This window comes from Daphnia magna, linkage group LG2 (genome assembly GCF_020631705.1).
Source record: "Daphnia magna isolate NIES linkage group LG2, ASM2063170v1.1, whole genome shotgun sequence".
NCBI classification, from domain to species: Eukaryota; Metazoa; Arthropoda; class Branchiopoda; order Diplostraca; family Daphniidae; genus Daphnia; species Daphnia magna.
The window spans coordinates 16616352-16640795 of record NC_059183.1 but is presented as its reverse complement, the minus strand read 5'-3'; the positions used below and the strand labels follow the sequence as shown (position 1 = coordinate 16640795).

The following is a 24444-nucleotide window of genomic DNA, read 5'->3' as shown; positions in this document are numbered from 1 at the left end:
GCTCATTTTCGTCGTCTGTACTTCAGAAAGTAAACAAAAAGTGGCTTAATTAATTAGTGTGAAAAAATGTATGTATAAACATATGGGTTGTTATAACAATAACAACCCTTAAAACTCAATTCATAGGTGGCAGTTACGGTTATAGGACACTTAAATCGATATCTTGCCTCATTTTCTCACAATCGATACGCGAAATTGGCAACAACTTTTGGGAAAAAATCCGAGAGGGGGAGTTAACATGGCCGTGGCTACACCAGGATTCCATTACTCTGGTTAACAAGAGTAATAGATGCCAACACAAAGAAGGTATATGAGATAAGTGTTCATAGAACATACGCAGTACATGCACGAAATTAAAAGATAAAAAATTTATATTTTTAAATATTTTTATTGTTTAAGTAGTCGTAAAAAGTTTAAGGCAGTATCTCCACTTGCCATTAACCACGACAAGCCGACACACTGCCTCAATTGAATTTGAACCCCCGGGGAGATTACCCGGGGCGTGGCTAAGAGAAGCCGGAAGAGGATGGAAGGTTTCGGACAAGTTTTTACGTGAGCGATTAACCGTTAATTCGGATTTGTGGGTAGCCTCTTCGCCCTCCAATGATATCATAGAACTTGAGGACCCCCACGTCCCCTTTCCGGACAGCGCAATCACAACCTTTGCTGCTGATCACAGTAGGGGCATGACCCCCTACGGGCTTATCACAAGTCAAGGGGAAACGGGGCCACAGAAAAGAAGGGAGCCCAGATATTCACTGCAACATATTTGTATAAATACCATAACATGTGAGATAATAAAAGAATCCGGAAATCTTCGGTCGCCCTTCCAACATTTTACACATACTTTTTCACACCAAACCTCCATCAATATCCTCTTCGAACTCACTATGATTGCGAATTTAAACTAAAGAAATAAAATGTGCATCGGTATAATATTCTTGCTGATACACTTACTTAACACAGCGAAACTCTGTTAGCATATTTCTCACGAATTATTACCACGACTTTGCAATTATTTTATCTGCATTAAAAAAACAAAACATGGATGATTAAAATTCTATTTAATGAACTCATTTAAAATGGTAAAACACCTACTCAATCGTGATCATGTTTCTCCCACACAACATTCTTTTCCCCATGAATAGAACCAATGGATCAATAAGATAACTAAAACATACAAATTATAATAGTAATGATGCAGCAAATACTCATACTATTCTTTTTCTCTTACCAGGCTTCAGCATCACTCAGAGGATGACCAACATCAATGTTTCTTTTTACTTTCTTTGCAAGACACTTGTTGGTTTCAGACATCAATACCTTTAATATTCCTGTCCACACAAAGCAGGAAAAGCTTCTTGGCTCAAGGGTCATTCTTAACTTTTGAAAACATGAAGTGTATACATATGTTTAGGGCCAAGTTAACGAAATGGTTGAGTTGAGTCAAATATGAATTTTACATTACTTTTGAACAGGTCCCACAAAGGGGGGGGGGGAATTTTCCCCCCCCCTTTTTTTTTTTTGGTATAATTTTAAATTTTGCTTAAAGTACATGATTTAGATTCAGAACTGGGAATGAAAATCACGGAAATCAGGTTTATTTTTCTATTGGTCTTAAACTTTTTTATTTAAATGTTAAAAACCATACATCAAGTTGGTGCGCTAACAGAACTGATACTTCCCACTTTTTCATAATTGGCATAATTTCAAATTTTGCTTAAAGTACATGATTTAGATTCAGAATGGAATGAAAATCACGGAAATCAGGTTTATTTTTCTATTTTTCTTAAAGCTTTTCATTTAAATGTTAAAAACCATAAATTAAGTTGGTGCGCTAACAGAACTTATTTTAGCTATTTTTTGAACGGCTAGTCTAAAGAGAAAACCAATGACTAAATCGAAATCAGCGTTCAATTTCGATTATACCGTCTGATTTTTGGAGAATTTCAAGAGATGTCATTTTTGGCCGATTTTGACAAAAGTGGAAAGGCTACACCCTTCCCACTTTTTCATTTTTGGCCAAATTTCAAATTTGGCTTAAAATACATGATTTAGATTCAGAATTGAATGAAAATCACGGAAATCAGGTTTATTTTTCTATTGGTCTGAAAGTTTGTCATTTACATGTTAAAACCATAAATGAAGTTGGTGCGATAACAGAACTGTTTTCGTTAATTTTTTAAACGGCTAGTCTAAAGAGAAAACCAATGACTAAATCGAAATCAGCGTTCAATTTCGATTACTCCGTCTGATTTTTGGAGAATTTCAAGAGATGTCATTTTTGGCCGATTTTGACAAAAGTGGAAAGGCTATACCCTTCCCACTTTTTCATTTTTGACCAAATTTCAAATTTGGCTTAAAATACATGATTTAGATTCAGAAATGAATGAAAATCACGGAAATCAGGTTTATTTTTCTATTGGTCTTATAGTTTTTCATTTACATGTTAAAAACCATAAATGAAGTTGGTGCGCTAACAGAACTGTTTTCGTTAATTTTTTTAACGGCTAGTCTAAAGAGAAAACCAATGACTAAATCGAAATCAGCGTTCAATTTCGATTATACCGTCTGATTTTTGGAGAATTTCAAGAGATGTCTTTTTTGGCCGATTTTGACAAAAGTGGAAAGGCTATACCCTTCCCACTTTTTCATTTTTGACCAAATTTCAAATTTGGCTTAAAATACATGATTTAGATTCAGAATTGAATGAAAATCACGGAAATCAGGTTTATTTTTCTATTGGTCTTATAATTTTTCATTTACATGTTAAAAACCATAAATGAAGTTGGTGCGCTAACAGAACTGTTTTCGTTAATTTTTTAAACGGCTAGTCTAAAGAGAAAACCAATGACTAAATCGAAATCCGCGATCAATTTCGATTATGCCGTCTGATTTTTGGAGAATTTCAAGAGATGTCATTTTTGGCCGATTTTGACAAAAGTGGAAAGGCTATACACTTCCCACTTTTGGGAAGGGTATAGCCTAATTTACTTATCAATTTACTTATTAAAGTGGAAAGGCCCTTTCCACTTTATCATTTTTGGCCAAATTTCAAATTTGGCTTAAAATACATGATTTCGATTCAGAATGGAATGAAAATCACGGAAATTTTTTTTTTTTTTTTTTTTTTTTTTTTTTTTTTTATAAAAAAAAAAATTTTTTTTTTTTTAAAAAATTTTTTTTTTTTTTTTTAAAAAAATTAACGTAGTCTGTTTTGCCGGAAGAGCAAACGGTTTCCGAGATATTATGGCGAATTGGCGACCAGGCCGTACCCTATCGGGAACTTCCTGAACGGAGTGAGGGCCCCTAGTATAGGTGAAACGGAGAGAGAGTGTATGATAACCGACAGAACGTACAAAACATATATGAACGCTTATGAAACCTGTGTCGAATCTCTATTATCGCTAACGCCATCTGTTGAGAAAAAATACGTAAAAAACGGTGTCGATGGCGTACTATATCAATCATCTAGACAGAACAGAATCCCTATAATGAAATTCTCAGCTACCTGCGTTAGCAAAGTACCCGAAGGGTTATTCTTTGTTTTTGTTTCATTTTAACAAAGTCACAAAAAGGAAAACATTAGATATTCTAACTTAAACTTACAGGTAAAACTTGTGACTTAAAGGTAAAGTTTTCGAAGAACTAAAAAAAATCTCTTGTTTGTTTTATTTTTGGGTTTAAAAAGAAACAGGAAGAATTTTTGAAATACCATATAACGGCAACGCCTTGGTTCACCTTTTGATTAGCGAGGCGGAAAAGCTCTCCTTGATGCAATAAAGCACACGAGTCGAACTTTTTTTTACCACATAGTACAAACGGTATACAAAAGAAAAAAGCGGGAATTTCATTTTTGGGTTTTATTTTCCTGGTTCACCCATGTTTCCACGTCGGGAACAAATGTAAACAGAACAAAGGGCTCATTTCTTTTTTGCATCTTTTCCAGCTGTGAGACCAGCCCCAGCATTGAACTTGAACAAAATTATATCTCCATCTTCTACAACGTAAAGTTTTCCTTGTTGTCGGTACTTCCCTGCAGCCTGTATGAGACACGTTAACACTGATTAAAACGTACACACAAAAATTGTCTATAAGATTACTTTAACGGCTGCCTCACTGCCTTCTTCTTTTAAGTCCGCGAATTTAAATACCTCCGCCATAATGAAACCTTTTTCAAAATCTGAATGAATTCGACCACCTGCCTGTGGCGCCTTGGTTCCTCTCTGTAACAAGTAAAATTTTGCTCGAGAATTACTTATATTTACGAGCATGTGCGTGACTGACTTGAATGGTCCAAGCTTTGACCTCATTGGGGCCAGCGGTGAAGAAGTACATTAAATTCAAAGATTTATAGCCCTGCGCAATAATCTTGTTGAAAGTACTGTTTGCTTTTTTTTCTTCGCAAAAAGCTTTACTTGCGTCGGCATCCATATCAGCTATCTTAGCTTCGAAGGTCCCAGAAAACGGTAACATAATGGCACCTGGATCATTTGTATCAATCCACTCTTTGAGCTTTGGTAACCTACGGAAGAATAAGGAGTAACTTGCCCGTCCATTAGTGTATATATGCAGCAATATTTCTTACGCACCACTTATTCTTCTTTCGGATATAATCGGCTTCTGCCATGTTAACCAGATAAATAACTGGTTTAGATGTGATAAACAAATGCTTGTTCAGAACATCGATCTAGATCAGCACAAACAGTTGTAAATCCGGATTTGGTAGAGAAATCACAAGTTGGGCATTTAATCTCTTATTTATTCCTTACTTCTTGCACGTTCCAATTTCCATAACGAATGTGTTTTGCTTGGTCAACAAGATGAGTCTTAATTTTGCAAAGAATATCCTGAAAATGAGGACGCATATAAAAAGAGTTCAGAGTCTGAAAACTATTACTTGATTACGTATTCTGTCTTCATCTTTTTATCAGTACGCATAAGAGATTCCGCCTTTTTAATTGCAGCCGTCAGAGATTCTTCATCTTTCAACCTAAGTTCTTCATTGATGATTTCAATGTCACGAACGGGATTGACGTCCCCTTCAACGTGAGTAATTTCATCACTCTCAAAAGTACCTGTTTTTGTTCAAAGAATCAAAAATTCACAACTGGTAGCTTTCCTGATAATTGGTTTAGTTCCGTATGACTATTACTTACGGCATAGATGAAAAATCGCATCGACGCTCCTAATGTGAGAAAGAAATGCATTTCCCAAACCTTGACCTTCATGAGCTCCTTTTACTAATCCGGCAATATCCACTATATTTAGGTAAGCTTCAATTTTGGGACTGTGATAAAGCTACAAAGTGAAAAACAATCAAGAATACAATGAATGAATGATATGATTCTTCAAACTTTACCTTGAGGGTTTATAATATTGAAGCAGCCAATCAAACCTTTCATCGGGGACTGCTACCTTACTTGAACACCAAACGAAAAGTTTAATATGACAGTTACCAAAAGTTTTGTTCTTAATCACTAAAAGAACACTTATTTTCATTCGGATCAATGGTGCAAAATGGGAAGTTCTCTGCAGGCGCTGCACTTTTTGTCAGCACATTGAAGAAGGTAGACTTGCCTGTGCAAAGTTGAAAGGTGAGATCCTGTCATGACTATTGGAAGAAAACACTTACTTACCAACATTTGGGAGTCCAACAATTCCAATTTTCAGACTTGTACCAATACGCCCAATAAGAGGTTTAGGTTCTTGAGTAGCTTCTTTTTTAGGGGGCATTTTAATCTTCTCTAAAAAAAAAAAAGGGGGAAAAATGTTTAAAAATAGAAAAAGCTGGTTACAAAATGGGAACATGTCTCAAACCATTGTCAGTCATATATTAAACAGAAAAAATGACAGCTTTGATAGATAGATATGCCTTCTGCCGACAGCTTATTCTTTCTGTTCGACGATTTTTTTATTCTCAAGGCAATTTATTATTTCACTAGGTCTACATCTAGAAATATCAAATATGTCCCACAATTTCAACATACCTTGGACAACAAGTCACAAAATTAAGAATAAGGTTAACTAAAACGTGCGAAAACCAAACCGGCACAAGTGATGGGGCCTAAAACTTTAAAAGCTACGAAAAGGTAACCACCTTGAAGTGTACGAAATACCAGCTAGGTGTCCAAATAATTGAAGCGGGAGTTTTTTGTTTTATTTGACTGCATTTATTTGACGAAGAAATGAGTTTTGCTGGTTTTGTTGCAAACTTTTGTTCAGAATGCGTAGATCTTGGCTATACCTCCTAGTATGATTTTTAACTTCCCAAGAAATTTTCAAAGCAAGGAACCGGTCACACGGTTCTGAAACATCATGGCAAAATGAAAATTTAACGAATTTTTTATGATAAACAAGCATATGAACAATGAAAGATGCAATCACAATTATTTCTTTTTTTGTTTGTTATCTTATCATAAAATAAGGAAAATTAGTTGCTTATTTACTTACTTCATCAGCAGTAGAAAGTTTACGAATAACAGTGCGGTCTCTAAGTTGTTCGGCAGGCATATCAATGGATCGCGAAACAGTGTTTAATGCATTAGTGAGCAGGCTGACTAGCGCTCCAAGTACAAGGGCAATAAGCATTCCAATCACTGTGTACCACAGATAAGAAATCCTTAGCAGAATAAAGACTGCCTGCTGCCTAAACAGAAAAACTAAAGTGACCATTATATAAACAAAGAACGATCAGGCGTGCAGTTTAAGTACTCATCGGGAATCGACGAATTGCCCCAATTTGGGCTTATAGGTAAAGAACCGAAACTTTCGTTATAAGCGGGACAATTTTCTATGCTGAAGGATTTGGTTTGACTGTTATGGACAACTCCACTGGATTTAGCAATTTGCGCGCTTAATCCGAGCCACATCATAAATCCAAATGCAGTAAGCATACCCACTGCAGCTCCCTTTGAAAAATTAAACAAAGTGTAACGCCAAATCTGATTTCGTACTGCATAGTTAAATTAAGTGGTTGTTTACGATGGGATTAGCCCAGGGAACGAAGATGCCAAGAGTAAAAACGCCTAATATCGATCCAGCCATAGCGCCATCAAAACTCAAAGTTGCCTGTTCGGAGTTCATAAGCAAATTGAATGAAGTGGAAAGATATAAATTCATGAGTTAGGCCTACAAAAAAACATATGCTTAAGCTATACATACGTCTAAAATGGTTTTGATTTGAGCTACAAGAAAAACCATGCTGAAACTAAGAACTCCAAATACAAATGACACTCCTTTGACAACACGAGTGGCGGTCCGCTCTCGCATGTTTGGAAAGACGGGTCGAATAAAATCCTCCAGAACTATAAGGGCTACTGCATTAAGGACACTTGATAAAGTGCTGCATGAAAGATGTTAACATAGCATAAGTTCCAGGTGCTTGTGTAAGATTTGAAAACAGTCACATTAGCCATTGCATACATGGAGTTATGAACTTTGATAACGAAAAATGTAATCAGAAGGCCTACCTGAGCGCACCACTGAAAATGCCAGCAACAAAAAGTCCTGGAAGACCCGGAAAATCACCAAGAACATCCATGACAAAGAATGGCACAATCTGATCTGCTTTGTCGATAACCTGTTAACCAAAAGCTGCCAAATTAATACATCATTGCTACATATGGCGTCTTTTCGTACGTTGAAGACGAAACTTTGAGTGTATGTGTTTGAGCGCTACCTTTTCGGGTTTGCTTACCTTGGCAGTTAACGGATCACAATCAAAGTACTTCGAGTACATGACTAAACCAACCACACCACAAAGAAGAATAATGCCACACACAGCGACCAAATTGCTCCACATAGATCTGATAAGAATGAATATGAATTGGTAAAGAATATTAGATAACGCTCATTGCTATGAAAATTGAGAAAGTGCATGTTCTGTTATACATTTTTGCTTTACGTAGGGTTTTCATCACAAGGAAACGTTGAACAGTGGTCTGATCGACTGCATACCAACTCATCCAGTAGAAGAAGCCTCCAATAACAAGTGACCAAACCTAAGATAGGGAATCGTCAGCTGAAAAACAAACGATACAAAATGATTTGTAAAAACACAGTTTACCGTATGCGGAGTTGTAGGGTCGATATCAATGCTGTAAAAAAAATAAACAATGTGAAAAATGAATTGGCACAGCCTCTAGAAAAGTGCCTACTTCAATAGTTCGATACGGGACGTGTTGTAATTACGCTCCCAAACTGGTCCCCAACCTCCAACGTCGTATACTCCTTTGATTATGAGAATGATAATTGAACCATACATCATTACAAATTGGATGGTATCCGTCCATACAACAGCTTTGATTCCACCCTATAAGCCCAGTTTTTTAAGGTAAAAAATTGCACTGTAATACTTAATTTCATGTATTTTAACTTACTATTGCTGTGTAAAATGTGCAGACGGCGAATAAAATGCCAACTGATGCCAAGGTATGAATTCCGGTCACTAGACATAAAATAGCGAACAATTTAAAGAAAATCTGAATCGAAAAATGGATGAAGAAAATCAAGAGCGCTACCTTGTCTTAGGGCCCAAGAAGGTCCAATTGCCACAATAGATAGATATAACAACTGAAACAAAGTACATTACGCGCTTAATTTATGACTTTACGGTACAGCACCAACTTAACGTGGACCCTTTACCTGCTTCACCACGAATAACACTGATGCGAGGCGTCTTACCACCAAATTGAATCGGATCTCTAAATACTAAAATTGAAGCGCTAATGGGGTAAAATATTGTTGACTCAATTTACAGATGCATTCAAAAGTTACCTGATTTGCTGAAACAATTTTCAATCGGTAAAAAATGGGTAAATACACATGAGTTGCAGCGGCGATCGAGAGAACTGCAGATACAGTTAACCAAACATACATCGTTCCATTGAGGTAAACCTCTGTTGGTGCACCTAGAAGTGTCGTTGCAGAGATTGAGCTGTAAAAAACGGAAAATATTTCATTAATATTCTGTCAATAGATTACCCTTTGTACAAAAAATGCTTATGAGCCAACTAGCGCATTTTGCATAAACAGTGGAGGACCAGAATTTCTGTTTCGTAAGACCCATTTAAACAAACGCGATAAAGGGTAAACGCTTGTTTGAGAAAATAGCCAGAAAATCTAACGTCAAACGCACGCAATAACGTTTACAGGGATTCATAGATGGTACCCTGTTCTCCAAGTAAGGTGGCAGAGGTTCTTGTGCGATGGAAACTTGAAAGCTGGAAAAGGTGAAAATGCTGTAAATAATACCTGGCGGCAAGAGACATAGCTACAGGGAATATAGGCATTTTTCTTCCTCCCATCAGGTACTCAGAGGTCGAATCACTGGCGCCTCGCCAAGCGTGGTAAATACCAACCAGTGATGACACCAGGAGAGTCACAGCGAAAAGAAGGTAATCGACCCATGTGAAGAGTTTTGGCCACGAATCTGATGTGGTCGCCATGGTATTTGCAAATGCAGAAATTTCTGTTGAAAAGAAATAAACAGTTGGAAAACACTAAGCAACTATAAGGCAAACAAGAAACACTTTTTTCGATCTGCAAGTCTTTTAAACTCTCTGTTGGAATGCGTTAGGGAAGTGGGTGTGACCGTTGCGGCCAAACCTGCGCTAGGTGACTGTCATTCTTTTCTACAGGCCACAACTTTTGGGTTCGCTGCAGCCTCTTTTTGTCGTCGAGGGTTTTCCTTTTAATTCTTTTCCTCGTCTCCCCATTTGCGTAGCCTCCAATACAAGCTGCGCCGTGCATGGACATTGTGCCATCTTTCCCTAAATGGCGTTAGTTTGCTGAATGTTTTAGCTTCTCTTAAACTTTTTATTTTGCGCTTTGCGTTTCAATTTCGCAAGTTTGCAGAAAGGATGTAAATTCACAAATGAGCTACAAAACGGTCCGATAAAATGAAAGCAATTTCAGGTTTTGTTGTGAACTGTGCATATATTCAGCACTCTACTGAGGCAGTTCGTTCAATGCGAACACTTCATTCACGTGCATCTGCTGTGAGATTTAGACGATATTAATCAATTACGTTAAACCAGTAACAAACAAAAGTGATCATAAATATTAATTATCTAATAACAAATGATTTTTAAAACATGGTTTTGGTCTATACAAACTTACGCGATCGTTGGAAGTGTTTTTTCTATTAACGACTTCATCGTTGAGCTGTTCGGTAGACATTTGCACGGGACTTGCAACGCAATTGAATGCTTTAACCAATAGGCTGACTAAGGTTCCAATCATAATGACGATTAGCACACCAATAAGCGTGTACCATAAATAAGAAATCCTTAGTAGAATAAAGGCTTCTCCCGGCCTAAAATAAACCAAGTAATGTAACCATATTTATTAACGCAACGTAGCCTAATACTCTTCAGAAATCGTCGAATTCATGAGTAAGGTAGTCGACGTCACGTTAAAGGCAGGACAATTTTCAACGCTGAAGGGTTTCACTTGACTGTTTTGGACGATTCCACTGGATTTCGCAATCTGCGTGCTCAGCAAGAGCCACATCATCAATCCAAAGGTGGTTAACATGCCCACTCCAGCCCCCTTAAGACAAAACGTAAACAGACGTAGAATACAGGAAACTATGAGTCTACTTACGATGGAATTGGCACACGGAACAAAAATGCCAAGAGTAAAGACGCCCAATATCGATCCAGCTACTGCACCATCGAAACTCACTGTTGCCTGCATAAAAATGAAAGGCGGTTGAGAAAAATCATGTGGCCATTAAAAGGGACATCGTGATTGAATTTCATACGTCTAAAATGGTCTTCACTTGAGCTACCAGGAAAACCATGCTGAAGCTGAGGCCGCTAAATAGAAGGGACACTCCTTTAACAAGCCGAGTGGCCATTTGATCAGGTAAGTTTGGGAAGAAAGGCCGTACGAAATCTTCGTAAACGACAAGTGCCACCGCATTCAGGACGCTTGATATCGTGCTGGAGTAGAAATTTGAAAAAAGTTACCTTTAAAATCGTTCGTGGCAACATGTTGTTATAGCAAATGTGGGCTGTGTTTCATCTGCCTAATGGTAATTTTATTTGTGAACCTGAGGGCACCGCTTAAGACGCCGGCAACGAAGAGCCCTGGAAGTCCCGGATAATCCCCAAGCACATCCATGACGTAAAATGGAAGTATTTGATCTGCTTTATTAATAATCTAATAAGATATAGCCATTTGTTTACTAGGCAAGTTAAGGTCGCCAATATCAATTTGGCAATTACCTGAGAAGTTAAAGGATCACAGTCGAAATAATTGGCGTACATTACAAGTCCGACGATACCGCAGAGGAAGATTATTCCACACACAAAGGCCATGTTAATCCACATTGATCTGTCATTTTAAGGAATACAAAAATCCCATTTCGACGGCAAAATTAAACATTTGTAAGGTTAAGGCGATTTACATTTGCGCTGTGCGTAATGTTGGCATGGCAAGTGAACGTTGGACAACTGTTTGATCCACTGCGTACCAACTCAGCCAGTAAATTACGCCTCCAATCGAAAAAGACCACACCTGTTGGGATGTTAACACATTATTTTTTAATCGAGGCACAAGAAATGTCGATGGAATGTCTGACCGTATGCGGAGTCGTAGGATCCGTGTCAATGCTACGAAAAATGGAATAAATTACACGGGAAAAGAAAATGAAACTATTGAAAACGTAAATACTTAAAAATTTCGATGCGGGAAGAATTATAATTACGCTCCCAAACAATTCCTAGGCCACCAACATCTGTCACTCCTTTGATTATTAAGATGATAATTGATCCGAAAATCAGTACAATTTGTATGGTATCTGTCCAGACAACGGCTTTAATTCCACCCTGTATAAACGGTTAATCAAGCGTTAGTTTTTACGATTTTATTTTTTCTTCTCTACGTACGGTTGCTGTGTAAAAGGTGCAGACGGCGAACAGAATGCTGACAGATACGAATGCATTGATTCCAGTGACTAAAGAGAACAGGTAAAGGTAAATCATAGCAACATGATAAATGTAAGAGCTCAATAAAAGCTATTCCCACCTTGGCTAAGGGCCAATGAAGGTCCATAAGCCACAATTGACAGATATAATAGCTAGTAAAAAAGAATATTCAAAAGTTAAAAAAAAAATTTTGCTTTATTGTGATGATGATTCGCTTTTTACCTGCTTCACTATGAAAAGAATTGATGCAATGCGTCGGACGAAACGATTAAATCGTATCTCTAAATACTGTCCGATGTAACTTGATAAACAATTCACTTGGCACAAAGAAATAAATGTATGTAAACTTACCTGATTTGCTGATACAATTTGCAGTCGATGAAAAACAGGTAAGTAAATATAACTGGCAATCGGCGTGCATAAAACCACGGAGAAAATAAACCACAAATACATTGTGCCATTCATATAGACGTCAGTTGGGCCACCGAGGAGTGTCGTCGCTGAAAAGGAACTGAAATAAACGAACGGGAAAATATGAAGTGATTAACTTTTCCGTTTCCCAATAACCTTTAAATTTAAGGTGATCTCCGCTCATCCACACTTCCGTTTGAACACTTCCCAACTCTTACCTACATTGGCATGTGGTTCAAAACGTAACACACACCAGAAAGTCGAAAAATGTAAACAACAACACATACCTGGCGGCAAGAGACAAAGCTACAGGTAAAATGGGCATCTTCTTTCCACCCATTAGGTAGTCAGAAGTCGAACCGCTGGAGCCTCGCCAAGCATGATAAATCCCAACTAACGAGGACACCAGCAGAGTCAAAGCAAAAAGAAGGTAATCGACCCAGGTAAAGAGTTTTGGCCATGAATCTGATGTTGCCATGGCTTTCACGAATGTCGAAACTTTTGCTGCTGCAACCAAAAATCAATTGTTAAAAAACATAACTGTTAAAAGGGCGATGAGTTTTGTGATGAAGTATTATTTTATACCGTCTTTTACTGATGCGATGATCCTTTCTCTCAGACCTACTTTTGTTGACTGCCATTGATTTCCCCGACGCAGACCTCCGTCGTATTCTGCCAAAGGTGCAGCTTCTTTTTGAGTTGTTCCACTTATAAAACTCTCTTATTTCTCCACACATGGTCCAGACTTTCAGAAACCTGGTCTCTATATCTATATTCATAGATCTATCTACTCCATAGATATAGAGACCAGGTTTCTGAAATTGTGCTGCTGTTTGTCATGGCATAGAGATATTGTTGTTGTATAGTTGACCCATTTCGATCTCGCTGAACCTAACCCCAATCGTTTCTCTTTACTAACCCTGACAAAGCTAATTGCAATCAAAGTATGCATACAATAAAGACAATTAAAACGTAACACAGTGGTTTATACAACGAGAATCGGGATTCAGCCAGCTTGACCAGTGACTAACCTTTCGAATGTAAAATTTCCATATCCTGTCCAGAGTGTTACGTTTGAAGCTATCATCAAGAGTTCTGCATAATCCGTTATAGCCCATGGGGACAGTGGCTATAAGTTAAAAACACAGGTAGATCCAAAGAACGACTGACAATATTTTCACTTGGGGCTTTCTTTGCTAGGGAGTGCCGCCACCTTTGGAGTTGGTTTTAAACGTTTCTTGTCCTATTTACGTCCCTCTGTTGTGTAACAGGAGTTTAGACGATGGCGGGCTTTTTCATCGTATAGAGACACTAGTGACTTATTGGCTTTTCATTTATGTCCAACAGCTTGAAAGGAATGAGGATGACAAGTCGATTTCTTACCTGAATTTACGTAATCAGGTAGTAGCATCTTTAAGCTCGGCCAAGGATTCTATATACAACTAGTAGTTACTGTTGTCGTATCGTACCTGTGACACACCAGGTAGTGCTACTTGACTCACCAAAGTCAGCCGCCTTTATAATAAGCGCAGCACAACGAAAACTTTAAATAGTTTCTTGGAAACGCACCTTTACACGGAAAAAATGAGTTGTAATTTCATAGCTGATAAGCATGAAGGTCGCTACACGGGTAGTAAATTGCTTTGCAAATTAAAAATGTTGTCTCGTCATCGCATAAAATGTCCACACCAGCAATGATTTCATGGTTGTCCTCTTCTTTTTTAAAAATGCAGCTATTTTTCTGTATAATGTAGCGTAAAAATGTAATAAAAATAAGCTGGATTTATTCCTAGTTCAATACGATTAAACACTCAAAACATACTGGTCGAACTACGTAATGTGTGCTTTACTTACCGAATTCAAGAAAAAGAAAACCCGCATTAAAATCCAGCAAATGTTGACAACTATCTCGACTATGTACCAATGAAAAACATGAATACCTGATGAACTTTGAGGTGTATTTTTGTTTCTCGTCAATTTGTACGAGACATGCTCTTCTTTTCTTTAAGGTGCGGTACTGTATGTGTATACTTTCTATTTTGCCCTCATCTTCTACGTTTGTTATTGCGATTGTTTCAATAGTGAAGGGTTTTCTCTCCTTTATTTTGGGGGGTCCGTGCTCGAGCTGTGAGGCCCGCTCTGGTAATTTGAGGGGTAATTAAATGGTGTGTATACTTCACTCCAGTATATAGGGGATGGGCCCTCTTGTTCTTTTCTCGCCTCCAAAAAGTCTCAACAAACAAGTCAGAATAGATATAGATAGACATATAGAGCCAGCCTTGTTGATGGCTGTCTGCTGAACGCACCAGATTTAGAGCCTATCAGTTTTTTTTTTCGGCTCGCTCTGTCGGTACATACAGACGGCCACTTTTTTCTTCATCTTTTCCTCCTCCCTTATTTATCCAAACCCCAAGATGTCGGTTCTTCTCCTTTTTTTTTTACTCTTTCTTCGTGTGTGTACACATTCGTAGGCGCCGATACTTGTCAGCAATTACAGGCCGCTCTCTATAGTTCTTTTTCATGTAGTCTCTGTCCCGCTACATGTGTATACACACACCTATACAACAGAAAGAGTGGGAGGTTCCTCAGGGTCTTTTGTTTTCCTTTGATCTTTCTTTTTTTTTAGAGACTTGTCCGCTCACACTCTCGAACATCTACGATCCGCCTCCAAACCGCTTTTCTTTTACCCTCCACCGGTAGAAACATAAAGCTTTTACACGTATGCTGCTGCATCTAATACATATAGACTCTATATATATACATATACCTCCCTGCTAGACTTTCTTAAAAAACCGAGAGATAACGGCAAATACACATCAAATGTAAAGAGTGTTTGTCGGCGCCCGTCGAGAAAAGAAATGATCAAAGAAAATGCAGCCCTTTTTTTGACTCGTGCTACGAGCGGCTCGCGCTATATAGCTGCAATAGGTGGTACTTCATCAACACTCAATTATATAGCGGTGTCTTATTGTATCTATATAGGTCTTTCTATTGTTTCCTTCTCTACAAGGAGAGATCCTACACAGAAGAGTGTCTAGGTAAATTGTGTTAAAAGTTGATTGGTAGAGGTCTAAATATACATGTAGAAATCGAATTGAAAGCGAGGAAAAAAAAACAAACCAATTTGGCTCTGAACGTTTAAAAAAATTTCAATGTTGGACGATGAGTAAAAAAGAAAAATTTAAAAATGATTTCGTCGGGAAAGATCAACCAAAGAGGTCGTTAGATGTGCGTCTCGACGGCGGCAAAGTTATATTGTTTGGTCGCGTCGGATGAATTTTTCTTTCTCCGGCTAAGGTAAAGTCAGTGAGGATGTGGTTGTTTCTACATAGGTAGATGCATATAAAAAAGGAAAAGAAAAAAAAGGGAATGAAGAAAAATAAAGGACTTGCGCGCTCTATTGCGGTCCTGTCATTACCAGCCGATATAGTCCACCACGTTCAGTCTGTAATTTAGTTCTGGTCAAATTGTTATTACCCACAAAAAAAGAGGAGGAGGATCCTTTTTTCTTTTTCATTCTTACAGTTGAAAAGGCCCAGCGTGACACAGCGTCGCCGCCGCCATATACGAAAGGTACAAAAAAAGGAGGCAAAAACAACAGATATGTGTAAAGGATGATGAAGATTTCACCTGCTGTTAGTCTAAAGACTTTCAGACACACATGTTCACAGACATTTCAGACCTGACAGCAGATGATGATTCTCCCTTTTTTCTTTCTTTTCATGAAAATCTTTTGCTTTGACCTGTACATTCAACAGTCATTCAGTAACCCTCTCCCCTTATGTTTCTGTGTTCCAGTAGCTAGTGAAAAGACAACATCGTGGGAAGCATTTTCTTTTTCTTTATCGTACAGTTAACTGCTAATATTATCCAACGTGCCACTTGAAATCGTTCAAAAGGGAAAGGCACTCTTTGATTTTCGCATTGATGATCCCCGTGAATTATGGGCGTTTTGAATATTACCTTTACCCCGAGTGCCGCTATTTTGGAATTTATAGATCCAACCGCCTCACGAAACATTGGCAACATTCTGCAGTCAACATAACAAAGATGAATCGATTGACTTTGTCTTTATTTTTGGAACGAGAAAAGAAACATACCTCAACACGCTAATCATCAATCGCAACAAGTCACGTTTGGCTTCATCGTGCCGGTAGGTAACAATCATCCTTTTCTTTTTAATGACGTTGACTTATCGACATGCTTCGAAAAAAAACAAAAACAATTGAATAGTCCTTCATCAGTAGTTGGTTTACTGTGTACTCGGTTAGTTTTACTAATTCCAGCACAGCGGTCTCAACTTAACTAGGCCTAAACCTATTGAATTTGTACAAGGATATATAGGCTTAGTGTATTAATAGACATCTTGCGCCCCTCTCAGCCTCTTCTTTTTTTAACCGCCGCCAAAGCCGTCTTTTAGACCAACGAAGTTCAAGTGAAAAAGAAAATCTATTGCTCCTCTCTGTTTCTTTAAAAAAAAAAAACAACTCGAAAAAGATGAAAAAAGGGGAGTCAATTTAAAGGGTATTGTCTAGTAGAGTAAAGCACCGACGGCAAGTATTAGTTTTCTATTTTATTTAAAAGAAAATAAGGGAGGGGAAAAAACATTGTGCAATGTGATTAAATGAACCAGCACGAAACGGTTGAACTCGTATAACCATTTGACCCCACGCGCGGGAGTTTATATAGAGCCCACTATAAAGCTGTAGATACCTATTTTTATATCCATATGGGCAGTTGTATGTGTGTATATAAGTACATATAGTTGTACAAGAATGATAGGGAATGATCGCGAGCCACGTAAGATATTGACCCCTCCTATATAGAGTCTATCTTTTAATCTTCTCACCCCTCATCATGTCTCCCCTCCATGGTTTGCTTTCTCTCTCTCCACATAAAAAGAAGAAAATAGCTCTAGGTTCATCCCCTTAAATCGGTTTGATCACGATATCTTTCACCACGATACAGTTCACGATAGGGCCGTATCAGACCCCCTTTTGATTTCTATAAAAAAGAAACCGAATACAATAAGATCTATAAAAGGCAATGAATCTTTTTGTCTCTTAACAGATACACGATAAAATGGTCGTCAATTTTACGTACAGGCCTAGGCTCATTGTGATGTGTGGAGCCATAAAAGCATGCTGGACAAAACGTTGGAAAAGATAGAAACGTTTCGAAACAGTTCCAGGAATGATTCGCTTTCGCTTATTTTTTTTTTATCACTCTGCACGTTTGCCTTAGCCCAGTGGGGAAGAAAAACTAAATTATACCAATTTTGATTTAAGATCACTTTGTTATGCTAAATGAAAAATGAACAACGGCAGATTTATATTCAATCACAAAAATTGTATAGATTTCTTTACTTACTTTTTTCACCCTCTTTTGTGCAGCAAATGACAATACAAACACAGGCCTAGACATAGACTTTTCTGCCCGTTAAACAGATGGTTTGCTTTTGACTCTTGACACACACCATCAGTGAAAAGGAATACGTAATCTCTCTAGTTGTATTCCATCGCCATTATTGTGGTGCTCCGCCATGACATTGGCAGCGGGATAACAAAAGAGCTGCTGATGAAACACTTTATCTTAAAAGGGAGAGAATAAAAAATTGAACGGCATACTGTGCTCTTGTTACTTTTTCCTGGCAGTCCATGTTGTTGGCCGTCAGCAGCTAATCAAGCTGGAACATGTCACCATATAGGCAATCTCTCTTCACATCCCTTTCCCCCACTCTATTGTGGTAGTATTGTCACAGTAGACTTGCATAATAGTCAAGACCCCCTCTTTATACGTGTGGCTTGACAAGCACGACTGGAAATTATTCATCCGCAATTCATCTGTTAGCTAAAAAAAAAAAAACAGTTGGCCGACACACTTTTTTCTGGTATCCTTTTATTAAAAAATAACCATCATCCTAGCACTGATATTAATTTATAGAATCATCATCATGTCATTGTAGATAGAGTTACGTTGCATGTGTTAATAACCTCGTCAATCCCTCGTCTTTCTGGCCTAGTTATCAGGAGGACAAAATAACGAGGGGCCTCTTTGTGTCATACGAGAATATCTATTTGATATTGGCTAATACTTACTGCGAATGACCAGCTGCTCATTACAGCAATGCTGGTCAATAGTTACAGAATCAGATGACTGATGCGCAAAAATAGCCGGAAAAAAGGGAACAGGGCGTGTATCGTAGTGTTCCATGAACTCGTAGGCCTGTATTGGTTTCCGATTTCATCTGCAGGTGTACAAACACATCCAACGGATGACATCGTCAACAGATTATTTCACCACTGATGCATTACGTAGAAGCTTTTAATGCTAATTCTGTTTACTCGTTACTCGCTATAGAACCCCAAAGACAGCACGAAGGCTGAAAATAGAAAGAAACAATACGGATAGCAAGGAAGAAGTTTGTTACTTTGCTTTTTAGTGCGTCTTGCATTCATTTAAGCAGAAAAGAAAAAAGCAAATACATTCCCACATAGCTTGTCAAATGTAATTATTGAGTTTTTAATAGTAATACGCCATAATGATACATTTATGTACGCCGTAAAAATTGCCAGTTGAAAAAACATTCAACCTGGAATAATAATAATTTGGATTGGTTGAAAATTCACTTCGTGTAACTGGATGATATACGCACGACGTCGTCTTTGACGTAGATGATTAAACTTGATTCTTATAACAAGCCCCACCCTTTATTTTGGAATGTTACGTGGCATTAACGAGAAGCTTCATCATCATCATGGGTTTGTTTTTGTACACTTTTAAAAACTTCGGCCCGCCCTGAAGCAAAGCGCCAATTTTTGTTTTCTTCTAGAAGCTAAAACGTAATGAGAAGGAAAGTTTGTGTTATTCCATTCATCGCCTCTTTGTTGTATATGGTCTGATTATATGCACGCTCAAACGATGAGACGATACAATTTCGCTATATAGAATCTCAAAAATTAGATTGACCTCAGCGGCATTTCGTCTGCCTTTCAAATGAAAAAAAAAGTTAACGACTGTGATTATCATTCGTGAGCCAATAAATGTAAAGAACTATTTTTCTACCTCATCTTTTGATGACTATTCATTTTCGACTGCAATTTCTATAACGCATAGAGAGTTAACTCACAAGTCATGGCATGTTTGCAATAATTTCAGCCCTTGTCTGTGGTTTTTCATGCAGCTATATATACCTGGCGGTTTGGTTGGATTCTTTATTTCGGTCTGCACGATAATGTTTTACCTCAAGAGAAAAAAAAAAGTTGGCAGAAATACGGTAAACTAGTTATACAATGTCAGTTGAAATGAAGGGGAGAAAAAGAAACGATTTACAGAGAGATGATGATAATGATTAGACTAAAGAAGGAATAAATGAGCTTGTAACTCTGTAAATCTTTAGGACAAACCGCGAGACACTCCTTCGTTTTCTTGCACAGTCTTGACAATTCATTAGAAATTGCGAATATTTATTCGTGGGGGGTCTCTGCTTTTCAATGGACGGGTTTTTTTTTTAAATTCCTTGGCCTTTTTGGCTCTATCCCAACGATTGAATTTCAGGTATCCGTCAAAAACAAGAGATCGGCGAAGCATTTATTAAGATTGTTGTCTTGATGAATACCAGAGCATTACGCAAACAACGATCTAGCAATAAAGAATATTTAAATAACGATATCCCGCGTCGCTATAAGTCACGGCCCTGCCACGACAAACCAAAATAGGACAAACCCTGCTGTTTTTACGTTCGAAACTCTTCTTATCTCTCTTTGCTTCTTCGCTGAATGTTGCCGAACTCTCGAAAGAAAGTTTCCTCCCACCTCGTCACGACCGCAGCAGAGTGACAAGCAGCAATGTGCTCTTCTTTTTGGCTTATAGATTATCACCGTAATTTTCTAAAAATGTCTAAGTCTAATGAATCAGTAGACTACAGGTTAACTATATAAGAATATGCACTTGTGCATGTGTCTCTATTCGAGTCACTAAAGACACCAACTTTCAAAATTCGAACTTTGAAAAGGGGTGGATTCATCCTATCTAATGAATCTCATGCAAATGTACACGAATGCAATTCATATTCGAATTGCTGGAAGAAACTTTCGAGTCAAGACAATACAGTTGGATTATGGATATATTTAATAACGGGGTTTCGTGCGTACGTTCCAATCGAGACGGTTATCATTCATTCGGTTCGTAAAAAAAACAGGATACATACGAAAAAAGAAACAGAAAAAGAAACGAATAGAAAAAGAGAGAGAAAACGAGAAATTCATTACTAGAACGGACTGTTGTATGCATATCCGCTCCAGCCATACCGGAGAAAAAAACAAAAAAATACATTTCGGGGTGTGTCTCCAGGACTATGGTGAAGTTGGATGATGGAGCAGCAGATGATGATGGGCAGGACGAGTAATGTCCTTTTTTGGAGGGGAAGTTGCTGCATGATCCCGCTGATGTATAGGCTATGCCCAACGAGGAGGGGGAATCTATCGTGGACCATCGAAGATGGATCAGCTGAGACTCTTGTACAAGAGTTCTCCGTAGATACGTTCGAAAACTTGGCAGTCGGTCAAAACATGCTATTCCACCGAAGGGGTTTCTTATTGGATTTGTTTTCGGGTTATAAAAGTATAGACGGAAGCTATTGGAGACATTAGACTATCATAGCAAAAACCATGTACCTATGGCTGCTTGTATTGATCCAGTCCATATAGTAGCTCCAGGAAAGAATTAAAGGCAATGGAAGAAAATGGTTAGGATCGTTGGGCGTGGCTGTTCTATAGTCGTTCGGTCCTCTAGAAAAGAATGGAAAGCAATAAATATGTTAGTGTTTATTATCAGACATTCGTGTGTGCCAATAAAAAAGGTGGTCACGCAAAATTCGATCATCTCGTCTAACGTGATGCGTATACGCAAGTGTAACAACTGGTGTTGCCATTCACGCAACATTTGAACGCGGGAGTACCGATGACAGTCCATCGGGGTCGACTGCCTTGTTAACGTGTCCCTTTATACTGTCGTCACGTAAAATAGGATCGATGACTAGCATTCGTTTGTTATAACGCAATGAATTTGATAAGAAACACCATTTTTTATTGCGTCGCTTTCTGAAAACGGAGTAAATTAAAACTTGGTTTAATTTAAATAACTTTCCAATGAAATGAAAAATCCTACTTGAGATTATGGTGAAACATTTCTTTTATCGTCGTCCAGACGCAGAAGAAACCTTTAAAAATAAATGTGACTGAGCGCTCGCTGACGACTGATTTCCAGATGTCCTAGGCCTAAAACTCGAAAATTCTGGTCACAAAAGATTTTGTTTTACCCGCGGACACAGAGAGGGTGGGATGCCCTTTTTCGATAGTTTCTTTTTCTTTTTTGACTTCATGTGACAGTTTCGAAAACGTTCCGATCCGATTCCAGTCGATGGGAAGGGTATAGGAAAATTTCCAGTCTATATACCCACACGTCCCACAGTTGGCCATTTTCCACCATATTTTGTCTGGGGCAGACACTTGAAAAAGAAAACAGTAATTTCGATGTGACAGTGCTGAAAGTTTAATTCATTCGAAAATTTTTTGTTATTACAACAGCGACTTCGGATTCCGAAACGAAGAAAATTGAAGACGGAATTAGCGAAGTCGACGCTACTCGCCGCAGAAGTTTCCACGTTCGTAAGGCCTAATTCCAATTGATAAGACAAACACATATGGTAGCGAGGTAGCCTATACATTCATATAGTTTTTAAGTTAAATACAAAATAAAAGCGAATGATGGTATTTTCTTTACAACAGGATTTTTATGGAGTGGAACACTGATGGAGAATGGGAAGTCGGCGGAGATTGAAGGCCGGATGCACAAGACACATACGCAATAAAGTCTAATGCGCGCAGACATAATCAAAACTTACAACTAGTAGTTTACGTTTTTATGAAAAAAAAAAAAAAAAATAGGCATCCGCCTATTTTATTCTTTTCCTAGTCAGGGGGAAAAAAAAATCTGCCGAGCAAACGTCAATTCTACTATGGAAATACATTAATAAGTTTTAAACTCTCTCTCTCTCTCTCTCTCTCTATACTTACACGTCAATATAAACTTCCGACGACGAACTTTTTCTTTTGTACTTTGGCTTTATAGCGACTATACGTGCTCATTTTCACGTATGCATAATGTGCTTTGTGTGTGAACATTCACGTCGGAAGGGTCACGTTCGTTTCATCTTTCTTTCTCATTGGTTTAATGTGCTGGCCTTGTAGATATTAAGGTCTATGGGAAAAAAGTAAAAGAACCCAACAAGAGAATTTCGACTACAACAACAAAAAATCCTATTGGAAACGGTGAAACTATTCAAGACACTCGAAATTTCTACTCGAGAATGATTTCACGTTAGATTGCGTGATTGCTTGCGATGTCGCTTTTTGATCAATAAACAACGTGAAGAGAAGAAACAAAACTGCGCTGGCTGTATTATCTATACTGACGGCGGGAGGGAGGGCTCCTCCCTCGGCTTTTTTATTCCAACAAAAAGTTGTTTTTCCTTTTTGATCCCGAAATATAGATTATCCTTTTTTATATAATAAATTTTCATTTTTGTTTCTCTTCTCTAGCCGGCCCACCCCTTTTTTTAGGGCGAAGGAAATATAAAAGAATGCGTAGCAAAAGAGAGAAAAAAGTACACGCACGCGGAAATCACGAACGACGTAAACGAACGACGTAAAGGGGGGGAAAAGAAGAAACTAGGACTTTTTTTTCTCTCTCCTTTTGTTAATCACGTGAGTGCGTATGGCTGTTTTTCGTGCCGCCATCGTTCGTCATTGCCGTTTGCTATATCCCAAGCCCAGACTTGTTCTTTCCTAACCTACACCGTAGCATATAGCGAGAGAGGGTGGGTAAGAAAAAAACAAAACAAAAAAAGATGGCGTCGCCGACGCTTACGATTGGCCGGCGCACCTGAAAACGCCAAAGGTATATATACAACACAGGCGGATGCAAACACGCTTGAACACCAGTCGACCAATCAGAGACTCTTGTGTTTTTGTTGCTAGCTATATAATTGTCTCTGTTATTTTTTATTTTTTTCCCTACATCGGCGGTGTGCTGCTCTCGGTGAATGTGGAGGGGAAACAACTTGGCTCAATTATAAATGCGTTCCGCAGTGCCATCATCATTGGAGCGGTGGAAAGAAAAAAAAAATATGGGAGTCCGTGATGCCCTTTTTTGCGTTCCTTATGCGTTTTCATAAAGCCGGTAGAAAAAGTTGGAGGGAAATACGTTGAAGGAGAGAATACGCCAGTTACACTGGGAAAATGATCAATTCGAAATCCTCGATTCTTTGACCGTATTTGCACAATTGTTCTTAAAAAAGAAATGTTTTTGTTTGCTTTTGAAATGTTTCCAGGTTGTTGTTAGAGTGGCACATTGCGTATAGATTCAACAATGCCGAGTTTGATGTAGGGATTTTGATATTTCAAATTCCATCAGCCGTTCTGCGTTCAAGGGACGCTGCTGTTTTTCGTGACTGTGCCATTATATCGGACGCGATGGGACACGCAGCTGCAAGCAAAAAAGTTCAAAAAGTCAATGATCGTGGCGGTAATGAGGTGACGCGACCTTCTGCGCAAGAAAGAAACGCAGAGTTTATTTATAGAGGAGGTCACCCTCCCCCCCTCCCAAAAAAAAATGTCGTGGCCTCTTTCTTTAAAATTGAAACACTATTTTTGCGGGTTGCGGCGGTGACTTAACGACCCTGCACATGTCTCTTCCTTAAGAAAATGAGAAACTTTTTGTATTTTTTTTAATGGAACAACGTAATATGAAACGTGAATATCCTATGCAAAGCAGCTATCGCATAGCCTAGGCTACATAAACTTTGAATAAATCAAAAGTGATGATTAGATTACTCATTCCGGTTTTTACTAGATGGATTACCTATTTTCTCTTTTCCTGAATTTTAAGAACAAAATAAAATTAACAATTTTCTAGCCAGTAGTAGAGGAGAACTGTCATTATCCATCTCGACAGCCAACATGTGCCTCTTGTGATGCATTGGGCTTGCACGTATCGATCGGCAACACCATCCTCATTTTATTATTATTATTTTTTT

General features: G+C 38.2%; 3 protein-coding genes and 3 long non-coding RNA genes across 11 annotated transcripts; 1 reads left to right on the top strand and 5 right to left on the bottom strand.

Annotated features, from left to right (window-relative positions):
- Positions 1 to 1098: 1098 nt before the first annotated feature.
- On the bottom strand, positions 1099 to 1473 carry LOC123470083. Its single transcript, XR_006643578.1, has 2 exons — positions 1235 to 1473; positions 1099 to 1170 (listed from the first exon to the last, which is right to left on the bottom strand). It is a non-coding gene; the product is annotated as an uncharacterized LOC123470083 (long non-coding RNA).
- Positions 1474 to 3848: 2375 nt separating this feature from the next.
- On the bottom strand, positions 3849 to 6241 carry LOC116917660 (obg-like ATPase 1). Of its 3 annotated transcripts, none has more exons than XM_045169720.1 (11): positions 6101 to 6241; positions 5640 to 5747; positions 5497 to 5580; positions 5363 to 5423; positions 5160 to 5290; positions 4909 to 5078; positions 4773 to 4850; positions 4593 to 4690; positions 4288 to 4525; positions 4104 to 4226; positions 3849 to 4043 (listed from the first exon to the last, which is right to left on the bottom strand). In XM_045169720.1, exons 2-11 carry the CDS (start codon positions 5734 to 5736, stop codon positions 3924 to 3926), a joined length of 1200 nt encoding a protein of 399 aa, XP_045025655.1. In that variant the 5' UTR covers positions 5737 to 5747; positions 6101 to 6241; the 3' UTR covers positions 3849 to 3923. The 3 variants fall into 3 exon arrangements, with proteins under 3 accessions (XP_045025655.1, XP_032779104.1, XP_045025654.1); XM_032923213.2 differs by having other exon boundaries at positions 5991 to 6114; XM_045169719.1 differs by lacking the exon at positions 6101 to 6241 and adding an exon at positions 5821 to 5926 and having other exon boundaries at positions 5640 to 5749.
- On the bottom strand, positions 6199 to 9668 carry LOC123466293 (sodium-coupled monocarboxylate transporter 1-like). The gene is made up of 16 exons (XM_045169718.1): positions 9534 to 9668; positions 9256 to 9472; positions 8779 to 8938; positions 8647 to 8712; positions 8523 to 8574; positions 8382 to 8449; positions 8160 to 8314; positions 8069 to 8099; positions 7894 to 8003; positions 7700 to 7808; positions 7473 to 7582; positions 7165 to 7345; positions 6985 to 7071; positions 6715 to 6911; positions 6454 to 6649; positions 6199 to 6308 (listed from the first exon to the last, which is right to left on the bottom strand). Exons 2-16 carry the CDS (start codon positions 9447 to 9449, stop codon positions 6282 to 6284), a joined length of 1743 nt encoding a protein of 580 aa, XP_045025653.1. The 5' UTR covers positions 9450 to 9472; positions 9534 to 9668; the 3' UTR covers positions 6199 to 6281.
- A 244-nt stretch (positions 9669 to 9912) lies between these two features.
- On the bottom strand, positions 9913 to 13711 carry LOC116917658 (sodium-coupled monocarboxylate transporter 1). Of its 2 annotated transcripts, none has more exons than XM_045169717.1 (17): positions 13379 to 13711; positions 12933 to 13238; positions 12635 to 12868; positions 12288 to 12447; positions 12159 to 12224; positions 12037 to 12088; positions 11898 to 11965; positions 11683 to 11837; positions 11591 to 11621; positions 11417 to 11526; positions 11235 to 11343; positions 11060 to 11169; positions 10769 to 10949; positions 10609 to 10695; positions 10373 to 10554; positions 10098 to 10318; positions 9913 to 9999 (listed from the first exon to the last, which is right to left on the bottom strand). In XM_045169717.1, the coding sequence occupies exons 2-17, from the start codon at positions 13124 to 13126 to the stop codon at positions 9983 to 9985; spliced, it is 1977 nt and encodes a 658-aa protein (XP_045025652.1). In that variant the 5' UTR covers positions 13127 to 13238; positions 13379 to 13711; the 3' UTR covers positions 9913 to 9982. The 2 variants fall into 2 exon arrangements, with proteins under 2 accessions (XP_045025652.1, XP_045025651.1); XM_045169716.1 differs by having other exon boundaries at positions 10123 to 10318; positions 13379 to 13710.
- Positions 13712 to 16028: 2317 nt separating this feature from the next.
- Positions 16029 to 22431, top strand: LOC116917986. 2 transcript variants are annotated; one of them, XR_006643577.1, is made up of 3 exons: positions 16029 to 16504; positions 21935 to 22061; positions 22136 to 22431. It is a non-coding gene; the product is annotated as an uncharacterized LOC116917986 (long non-coding RNA). The 2 variants fall into 2 exon arrangements; XR_006643576.1 differs by having other exon boundaries at positions 16030 to 16500.
- On the bottom strand, positions 20455 to 22559 carry LOC116917984. 2 transcript variants are annotated; one of them, XR_004391357.2, is made up of 5 exons: positions 22424 to 22559; positions 21930 to 22022; positions 21516 to 21855; positions 21023 to 21448; positions 20455 to 20940 (listed from the first exon to the last, which is right to left on the bottom strand). It is a non-coding gene; the product is annotated as an uncharacterized LOC116917984 (long non-coding RNA). The 2 variants fall into 2 exon arrangements; XR_004391356.2 differs by having other exon boundaries at positions 20455 to 21448.
- Positions 22560 to 24444: the final 1885 nt, after the last annotated feature.

What these genes read in the sequence shown, in the direction of transcription:
- LOC116917660 (XM_045169720.1), bottom strand. Translation starts at nt 5,736, where the DNA reads ATGCCCCCTAAAAAAGAAGCTACTCAAGAACCTAAACCTCTTATTGGG. An exon ending in CAATATTATAAACCCTCAAG is followed by an intron (nt 5,291 to 5,362) that starts GTAAAGTTTGAA and finishes GCTTTATCACAG; the next exon opens with TCCCAAAATTGAAGCTTACC. An exon ending in AAAAGATGAAGACAGAATAC is followed by an intron (nt 4,851 to 4,908) that starts GTAATCAAGTAA and finishes CCTCATTTTCAG; the next exon opens with GATATTCTTTGCAAAATTAA.
- LOC123466293 (XM_045169718.1), bottom strand. Translation starts at nt 9,449, where the DNA reads ATGGCGACCACATCAGATTCGTGGCCAAAACTCTTCACATGGGTCGAT. An exon ending in ACCCTACAACTCCGCATACG is followed by an intron (nt 8,004 to 8,068) that starts GTAAACTGTGTT and finishes TCCCTATCTTAG; the next exon opens with GTTTGGTCACTTGTTATTGG. An exon ending in ACCCTACGTAAAGCAAAAAT is followed by an intron (nt 7,809 to 7,893) that starts GTATAACAGAAC and finishes CATTCTTATCAG; the next exon opens with ATCTATGTGGAGCAATTTGG.
- LOC116917658 (XM_045169716.1), bottom strand. Translation starts at nt 13,126, where the DNA reads ATGAATATAGATATAGAGACCAGGTTTCTGAAAGTCTGGACCATGTGT. An exon ending in TTCATTGGCCCTTAGCCAAG is followed by an intron (nt 11,966 to 12,036) that starts GTGGGAATAGCT and finishes TGTTCTCTTTAG; the next exon opens with TCACTGGAATCAATGCATTC. An exon ending in ATCCTACGACTCCGCATACG is followed by an intron (nt 11,527 to 11,590) that starts GTCAGACATTCC and finishes ACATCCCAACAG; the next exon opens with GTGTGGTCTTTTTCGATTGG.